The 9134-nt window shown below is 58.0% G+C and overlaps 3 protein-coding genes across 3 annotated transcripts; 1 reads left to right on the top strand and 2 right to left on the bottom strand.

Moving 5' to 3' along the window:
- Positions 1 to 3250: 3250 nt before the first annotated feature.
- Positions 3251 to 5246, top strand: CCM_05090 (endonuclease/exonuclease/phosphatase family protein; the record flags this gene model as incomplete). The annotated part of the gene is made up of 4 exons (XM_006670236.1): positions 3251 to 3555; positions 3610 to 3986; positions 4044 to 4858; positions 4911 to 5246. 4 exons carry the CDS (start codon positions 3251 to 3253, stop codon positions 5244 to 5246), a joined length of 1833 nt encoding a protein of 610 aa, XP_006670299.1.
- Positions 5247 to 5442: 196 nt separating this feature from the next.
- Positions 5443 to 6813, bottom strand: CCM_05089 (uncharacterized protein; the record flags this gene model as incomplete). Its single annotated transcript, XM_006670235.1, has 3 exons — positions 5443 to 5733; positions 5805 to 6283; positions 6366 to 6813. The coding sequence occupies 3 exons, from the start codon at positions 6811 to 6813 to the stop codon at positions 5443 to 5445; spliced, it is 1218 nt and encodes a 405-aa protein (XP_006670298.1).
- A 558-nt stretch (positions 6814 to 7371) lies between these two features.
- CCM_05088 (uncharacterized protein) lies at positions 7372 to 8697 on the bottom strand (the record flags this gene model as incomplete). Its single annotated transcript, XM_006670234.1, has 1 exon — positions 7372 to 8697. One exon carries the CDS (start codon positions 8695 to 8697, stop codon positions 7372 to 7374), a length of 1326 nt encoding a protein of 441 aa, XP_006670297.1.
- Positions 8698 to 9134: the final 437 nt, after the last annotated feature.

Genomic DNA, 9134 nt, shown 5'->3' with positions numbered 1-9134 from the left:
CGGGCGGCGTCGGCATCACGCCGTTGCTGGCGCAGGCGCGGGGCGTGCTGGACGCGGGCGTTGGGCTGCGGCTGCTGTGGAGCGTGAGCGCACGGGACGTGGCGCTGGTGACGGACACGTTTGCGCGGATCGAGGGCCTGGCTGGCGTGACGACGCTGTTTGTGTCGGGCGCAGAGGAGGACGCGGTCGGGACGCTCCGAGAGCAGGGCGTGGAGGGGGTGCACCGCCGGCGGATCAAAGCCGAGGATGTCAAGACGATGGGGGGGCCGGGGACGAGGTTTTATCTGTGCACGGGGCCGGCGCTGCTGCGGTCGCTGCAGGATTGGCTCGATGGGGAGGATGTTGTGTGGGAGGACTTTGGGTACTGATTTCCGGAGGGATGGAATACTGCTTTCACGGGAGTTTATGCGCGTCGGAGCGGCGTACTTAATTCATCATCTTACTCTCTTCTAAGATACATCAATGCTATATCCAAATTTAAATCGTTCACGATCCTACGCCGTGCCTTGGGTGCAGGCGCCCTGCGATTGCGTCACCAGGATGGACGGGTCCTGGCGCTCAATATAGCCGTCGGCGATGAGCGTGAGGATGTTGCCGACGCCGCCTGTCCAAAACTGTGCGCCGAGGCCGGGCTGGCCGAACCAGGGCGCAATCGGGCCGCCAACGACGCTCAAGGGGCGCACGACCTTGTACAGGTGGTAGCCGTAGGGAAAGTCGGGGTTCTTGGGGTCCGTGTCGAGGCTGGACGGCGGCAGCGAGCGCTGCGAGAAGGGGGCGCTGGCGGCGGAGACGTACGAGCCTGTGTGCGTTAGTATGAGGCGAACCAAGTCTATAGCGAGAGGGAAAAGGAAGGCCAGAGACGACTTACCCCGTTCGCTGCCGAAACGGTCAAGGAGCGTGCCGACGGGGAGCTGCAGCGTCCCGTTGACGGCGTTGCCGTTCACGTCGAGCGCGAAGCCGTTTTGCGGGGGGTACTGGTAGCGCCCGTCGGGACCCGTCCAAGTCGCGATGAACTTTTCTACGGTCACGTCCTCCCCGCCAAGACGGTTGTAGCTCGAGACGAAGCTGCCGAGCGGGAGTTTCGTGGGCAGCTGGCTGGGGCCGAGTCGGCGATCGGCGCAGAGGTACGGGCCGGCGCCGTCGGCGGGCGGAGCCGGGGTGGCGCCCTCGCAGGAGCAAGAGGCCCCGGTGGCGCGCTTCACGTAGCCGGTGCTGGCATCTGGAAGGCCATTGATGGCAGAGGCACCGGCGAGGTATGGCAGGACGAGGACGGCGAGGAACTTCATTGTAAGAGGGGATAGGCAAAGCAATATGGGAATGAGACGGCGGCGGTGGCTTAGGGTTTGTAAGACTGTGCTGAGGCGCGTTGTATGATATCGATTGGTTTGACACGGACTTCTGTTTCTTTTATACTTGTCTTGGATCGCGGCTTGTTCGGTGCCCTAACAACCAGGGACCAGCTTGGCCGTTGCCCTTGCCATGTCTCGGGCAACATTTCGAATCACCGAGTCAGTGGGGGCCACGACTAGGATGCGGTGATATAATTAAGCTTATATCATGTTTTTGCAAAGTTTATCTTTTTTATGGCCGGTTTTGGCCTTATGTTTCTGTCGCTGACGGAGATGCGTACGGCAGTCGGCGATGCATGGTGATATTGACCCGCGGTTGTCGTGGAATTATAGTTCAAGTGGAGTAGGACCCCGGTCTCTCGTACTCCTCATCGACCGAGGAACCGACTTTTCCGGCGGTTCTTTTCAAGTTCCAGGCCCATGGTGCATAGATCGAACAGATGGGATATACGGGTTGACTCGGGTTCCACGGCACGGAAAGTGGTGACAAGAGTCGATTGCCGGTCAGCGGTTACTGAGCAAACTTGGCAACACCCCTGGGGCCAAGGCCAAGCAGCACCATCTGTCATCCGCAGCGTATTGTATACCTGGATCTTAACGGCCCATTGACTTTGACGTTGGATCCAAAGTCAGCTGTTCGGCTTTCATGGGTTGTGCTTGGCTATCCATATTGAGTGCTGCTGCACGCGTGCGATTCGAGGTGATGGGAGGTCCAAAAGTCCAGCTGGCGAAACTCCATGCCATTATGCCATCGAACGTGCAGATAAGTTCATGATATCGGTAACAAGACGCTTGTGCCTTGCTATCATTGGACCGGTTGAGAGTGGGCACTTGGCGAATTATGATGCCTGGTTCGGACGGTATTATTCGTGGCCCGGTACATCGGACTCCTGAAGTGCCGTGAGTGTCGAGACCAGGGATTGGTCACGAGTCGTCATGAAGAATGATTCCGTATCCGTACTCGTGCCTGATAACTATTGATCAAATATTGATGAAGCTTGATTGAGGTCATCGAGGGCAGTGTTGGGGCAGCTCGGGGGCTCGAGGGCGCATATATGTGGGTCTTGTCTTGAGGATCTAGCCAATGAACGGCTCGACATTAATGTTTTGGCATTTGTACTGCCAAGCTGTGCATAGAAGCACTGAAGCATATTTTTATGAAAAGAAGCTTCAAGCATGGACATGATTGCTTTCAACACGTGAAGCCAACAAAGCATTTAATTAGCGGCCGGACAATTGCAATAGGAGGTCGTTAGCGGGGTTGTACAACGCCTCTCGACGCCTCCAGCGGGTTTGCCCTGGCGTCAGGTCCGCTCAAGGCCGCTAAATTAAGCATGTCTACGGCCCCCTCCGTTCCTTCCATTCTGGGTTCAATTCGCCTCCTCCTCATCGGGCGGCGCACCGCGATCGATGCAGCAATTATCCGACTCGAAACAAGATAGGATCGACAGGAGACAAGAACTGCTCGAGTGCGAAGCGCAGTCGCGTCTCATTTTCTTCCCCAACGCCGCACGAACCCTTATCCGATGGCATGGTTCGATCCGATCAAAAAAAATCGTCTAGCCAATAAGCTTCACCAATGCAGATGGCTCAGGCCCTTTCCGTGTCCTGAGAGAGCTGGCCAAGCCCACGTTGTCGACAAAAAACGCCATCAAGACCGAGCCAAGAAATTCGGGAGGGGCCATGCTGTGCAGCTCGAGAGCTAGTGCAGTCCAGCTCTACGTATCAGCAGCTGAACGAAGCTGCAATGGCTTGCCAGTATTGGATCCTTCGGTGAACGAAAGGGCAGGAGGGTAGCATCGCAGCATACAAATAGCTCACGAGGTGCGCGCGCCAGGTCCTTATTCCGGTCAGCGATCCTCAAGTCTTTTGACCGTACGACCTCTGCCAAATCTGCGACAATGAAGCACGCGACGACTCTTGCTCGCTTCCTCGGCGCGGCGCTGACGGCCGCCTCCGCCGCCGCCGCTGTCACCATTGCCGAGATCAATGGCAACCAGTTCGTCTCGCCGTTCAACGGCAAGGACGTTACCAACCTCACCGGCCTCGTCACCGCCTCCAACGAAAACGGCGTCTGGCTGCGCTCGCTGCAGCCAGACCATGACGATCGCACCTCCGAGGGCCTCTACGTCTTTGGCAAGAGCATCCTCACCAGTGTCAAGGTCGGCGACGTCATCTCGCTCGACGGCCGCGTTGAGATGTACAGGTGAGAATCGCCGTACACAAGACTCTGTCGCAAGCACTTATCAAATGATTGTAGATCCAACAAGAACTATATTCAGCTCACCGAATTCAGCCGTCCCACAAACGTCGTCGTCCGCTCCAGCGGCAACCCTGTCAAGCCGCTCGTCATTGCCGTCGACACCCTCTCACCCCCGACGCAGGACTACACGGGCCTCGACGTCGGTGGCATCTTTGGCGTGCCCAACGCTGTGAACCTCGTGTCCACGTCTAATCCCACCCTTGACCCGGCCCGGTATGGCCTCGACTTTTGGCAGAGCCTGCTCGGCGAGCTCGTCACCATCAGGGGCGCCTATCAGACCAGCCGTCCCAACAACTTTGGCGATGTCTGGGTGCGCGGCGCCTGGAACACGACCGGCATTAATGCGCACGGTGGTATCACCATGCTCGAAGGAGGTAAGGGCATAAGGAAACTTACCCCCAAGTATTACATCCCTGCTAACTCTATGTTAGACGCCAACCCAGAGACCATCATCATCGGCTCTCCACTTGATGGCTCCAAGAACCCCAACAACACCAAGCTTGGTGACTACCTGGGTGACGTGACCGGCGTCGTGTACAACGCCTTTGGCTTTTACCGTCTGCTTCCGCTGACCGCCGTCGCGCCTGTCGTTTCCGCCAGCAGCGAGTTCCCCCCTGTGGCCTTCAACAGCACCGGCAACTGCCGGGGCGTCACCGTCGCCTCGTACAACGCCGAGAACCTAGCCCCCGACTCGGCGCACCTGCCCCGCGTCGTCGACCAGATCGTGCACAAGCTTCGCTTGCCCGATCTCATCTTCCTGCAAGAGGTCCAGGACAACTCGGGTCCGACGAACAATGGCGTCGTCTCAGCGAGCCTCACACTCACCACCCTCACCGACGCGCTTCTCGCTGAATCGGGCGTCAGCTACAACTTTTCCAATGTCGACCCCGTCAACAACCAGGACGGCGGCCAGGTCGGTGGCAACATCCGCCAGGCTTACCTCTACCGCAACGACGTCCTCCGCCTGCAAGACCCCAATCAGGGCGGCAGCACCGATGCGAACCAGGTCCTCGACGGACCCGTGCTCAAGTACAACCCCGGTCGCATCGACCCCGCCAACCCCGCGTACGCCAATAGCCGCAAGCCCCTCGCCGCGCAGTGGAAGACGCTCCGCGGCGGTAAGCCCTTCTTCACCGTCAACGTCCACATGGGCAGTAAGGGCGGCTCGTCCACGCTCCACGGCGACCAGCGCCCTCCCCTCAACAATGGCGTCGACAAGCGCACCACCCAAAACGAGGTCGCCGCCGTATGTTGAACAATATCCCAACTCTCCAGCAGTAATGCTAACTAAACCACAGGCCTTCATCGCTGAGATCCTCGCCAAGGACCCCAAGGCGCGCATCATTGCCGCTGGCGACTTTAACGAGTTTGCCCAGGTCCAGCCCATGCGCGTCTTTGCCGACAAGTCGGGCCTGACAAACATGGACGACGTCGTCAACACCCCGCCCGAGGAGCGCTACAGCTACCTCTTTGACATGAACTGCCAGACGCTCGACCACATGTACGCCAGCAATGCCCTGCGCCGCAACGCCAAGTTTGAGCACCTCCACCTCAACACCTGGCAGGACTTTGACAGCCAGGTCAGCGACCACGACCCCAGCGTGGCGCAGTTCAACGTCTGTGCTTGCTCCTAGTGCATGTTCTGGTCAGTTGATGCGTTGTATATGAGTTTGAAGGTTGTATATGATATCGAGTATTGTATGATAGACTCATGCCATGACGCCATTTCGCGTAAATTATCCAATGATATATATGTACATGCTAAGAAATACAAAGTCGTATCCAAACATAAGATTCCAGCTCCTAGTTGCGTGCTCGGTGGCTTCTCATTCATCCATCGTTTTCTTCGCCGTCCTCTTCATCGTCCTCGTCACTGTCGCTTTCGAGCCCGGGATCCGGCATGACGATGCTATTCAGAAATGTAATCTGCAATCCGTCAGTCTCTCTTCGCACAAAACCTGCACAACGTCCAAGACTCACATATCCCTCCATGGCACGGATGTATTCGGCTATTTTTTCCTGCGCGTCATCCTCGCACAGGACATTCTCATCAAACGGGACGCCAATAGTATAATTTTTGAGCTTGAGAAGCTCAATGTCACGATGGGTCACAACATATCCCTTGGCACACACCGACAGATCAGCAACAAACAAAACCCACGGGAAAAAAAATCAAGGGGGGGCTCTCTCACCATCGGCCTCTTTTTCAACGCGTCCATCTGATTCTTTGCCACAAACGCCTTGACAACGGCCTCTGGGCCCGCACCGTCCTTGACCTGCGGGAAGAAGCAGCGCCTCATCTCTGGGGCGGCCAGCACGGCGCGCCAGCGCTCCGGATGGCGGTCGATGCTGCGACGCACCTTGTGGACGTGGCGGGCCTCTGGGTGCCAGAGGCCGCCGCCGACAAAGGACTTGCCGCCGCCGCCGGGCTCGCAGTGCAGGTAGTAGCACGCGTACGGGCCCTTGCGGCCGGTGCGCGACCAGGCGGCGGAAAAGTGCGGCTTGTACGGCGTCGGGTCCTTGCTGAAGCGCGTGTCGCGGTAGATGCGGAAGGCGACGTCCTTGGCGGGCAGCTCGGGCACCGTGGTGTCCGTCGAGGAGACGGTCTGCGACGCCGTGTCGACAAATGTCTGCCAGTCTTTGAGGGCCCGTCGGTACTCGCCGTCGTGGGCTGCGATTTGCGGTGTTAGTATTCTGGCTTTTTTTTTCTTGTTTTGGCCCGTTTTTTGTAACTTTTGTTAGGAGATGCTTACCTTTGAGCCACGGCCGGCGGTTGTTGGCCTTGAGGTCCTTGAGGAACAGCATCGTGTTCTTGTGTACTTTGTGGTCCTCGTACGGCACGCCGCCCTCGTCTCTCATCTGCTCCAGCGGGACAATGGTGACCTTCATCTCCCTATTCTCATCCTCCTCGTCCTCGTCCTCGTCATCATCTGCCTCTGCAGCAAACTGCGCCTCTGCCGTATACTCGTCCTCGTCACTCTCCTGCTTGGTTTTCACGGCGCGAGCATTCCCCGCGCGGCCGCCATTGGAAGTCTTCGTTTTTTTCTTCACCGGCTTCTCCTCATCCCCATCGCTGTCTTCGTTTTCAGAGCCCTCCCAGTAGGAGCTCTTTTTCGGCGTGCTGGAGATGCGGCCGGACCGGCGCCGCGAGTTGCCGGGGTCGGCTGTGACGTCCTCCACTGGACGCTTGCGGACAGGCATTGTGCAATGGAGGCGGGGAGTAGAAATGTGCGGATAAAAGAGGAAAATTTGAGGGAAACGAGACGCCAAAAGCTTTCAACAGATGACGGTTTTTCTGATAATGGCCGTTGTTGGACGTCCAGGGGCCGGGCTAGTTATCGTTCCGTCATGTCGTCATATGTGCCAACGTGATCCAGGTGGGGTGAAGGGTCGCGCCAGGTCGCGTCAACGTTTGCGCGTGTGCACGTGACTTCCACTTACCCTAGAAGTCACGGTTGAATCGAGTTATCACCGATATTTCGGCGAGGTTTGGAGTTTCAATGTTTCTGTGGGTAGCTGGAGCGAGCAATCTTTTGATAACTGTATTCATAAACTCATCTCTGCGTTGTAGTTGGTGCAATGCTGCTAATTGCCAAACTGCGCAATCATCCCGCGACTGGCTATAGCCCACGTCGATTCTCAATTCTGCCAAAACAAACCGAATAAAAGAAGTATCATCCAAGCAAAGCTACCTGAATTCGATTTTTGAACTCCAGGATAAATATTCCAAGCCCATCCAATTTCCATTCCTCCACCGATTTAGTCCAACATCACCGTGTTGGTCGTCGGCTCCGGCCAGTACTTGCGCCACGCGCCAGTCACCTTGGCCTTCCACGCCACGTCCTGGAGCTCGCCCGCCATCCACGCTGCCATCCACGCCGCCATTTCCATTTCCTCCTTAGGCACCATGACCTCGCCGTCCCGGCCGAGCACCTCGGTCGCCATCGCGCACACGCGCACCGCGCACTCTATGCGCTCCGCGCTGCCGCCGCGCACCAGGTTCATCTCCTCGGGCAGGTAGATAATCTCCTTGACCATTGCCAGGCGCTGCCGGTAGTCGGCGTTGTGGATCTCGTTGCCCGCGCACAGCGCCGCCAGCTTGGCCTTGTAGCCGCGCCAGGGAAAGCCGCTCCCGGCCAGCTGCGGTTTGATGAGCTGCTCCATCAGTTTAAGACGCTGCATCGACGAGGTGCTGCTGCTGCTGCGGCCAGGGCGGTGCGGCAGCGCCGGCGGCGTGAGAACGGCGCGCGGGAGCTGCGCCACGGAGGCCTGCATGGCGAGGAGTTCCTGCTGGATGCCGATGCGGTCGGCGTCGAGGGTGGCGGCGGAGAGCTGGTTGAGCTTGGCGAGGAGCCACTGGGAGCTCACGACGGTGCCGGACATGTGGTCGGGCATGTCCTGGTCGCCTCTGGCTTGGCTCTTCTGGTGCTCGTGCTTGAGCTGCTCGGAAGGACTGGTCGGGTCGATTTCCATGGCATCGTCGGCGGAAGCACCAGTGCCTTGGCGCGGCGATGCCATAATCTCGACGACGACTGCTGCCTTTGCATCGGCCGGCTCCGTCGTCTTGGGCTCCGGGGTCTCTGTGACCGCGCTCTCGAGGTCTATGATTGGCGTCTTGGGCTCGGTTGCGTTTTTCTCCGGAGCGGGCTCTTCCTTCTTGGCCGAGATTCCCTTGTCGCTAGTCTCGTCTTGGCCCTCCCTCGGCGTAGCAGCGCGGTCCGCCGCTGTCTTCTTCTCGCCAGGGGTCTCCTCGCCGTCGCTCAGATCCATCTCGACCGAACCCGAGGAGGGGGGTATCTTTTGCATGACGCTTACCAGGCTCTCTGGAGGGCTGGTGGCCGGCGGCGTCTCGAGCAGCTGCGCCGCGGGCTCGAGCAAAGCATGCGGAGCGGACGAGGGCACGCGGGCGGACTCCGCCTTGTGGCTCTGGAGAACCTTCTGAAGCTCGTGCGAGGACGCTTTGGCTTCTTTGCTGCGCGGAGGCTTGGGCGTGCGATGGCCCTGTGCGGGCGAGCTGCTGTAAGGCACTCGCGACTTGCGCCGCTTCTTGGGGGTCTCGTGCTCTGCGGAAGTCGATCTCTTCATGGTGAGTTTGATTGCAAGAAATGTTCGATGTGGGATAGTGCGTGTGAGAGAGAGAAGGAGGTAGAGAAGGAGGCAGAGAAGGAGGCAGGGAAGGAGGCGGAGAAGGAGGAAGAGTGCAGCATATAAGTGAGCATTGAATGAAGCTCAAAATTTGCTTGCATGCAAACCGCTGCAATCAACAGCCAGCTGCAATGAACGAACAGCTGCAATCAACGAACAGCTGCCAACCGAATAGCTGCCAGCAAACGGCACACATTCCAGGCTTCTCGTAAACCCGTTCGCTTGCGTTTCAAACATGCACTGCCACACGCGACCGTTTTCTTTTTCGCTTTTTAATTCCATTTTGGTATGTGTCTACTTTTACATATGTAGGCAATTCAAAAAATCATGTGCCTTCTTTCACGCCGTAGCCCGAAATCATAAACACCGCTCTAATA

Source organism: Cordyceps militaris (assembly GCF_000225605.1).
Source record: "Cordyceps militaris CM01 unplaced genomic scaffold CCM_S00004, whole genome shotgun sequence".
In the NCBI taxonomy this organism is placed as follows: domain Eukaryota; kingdom Fungi; phylum Ascomycota; class Sordariomycetes; order Hypocreales; family Cordycipitaceae; genus Cordyceps; species Cordyceps militaris.
Note: the sequence above shows the minus strand (reverse complement) of the source record. Positions and strands in the feature narration are given on the sequence as shown.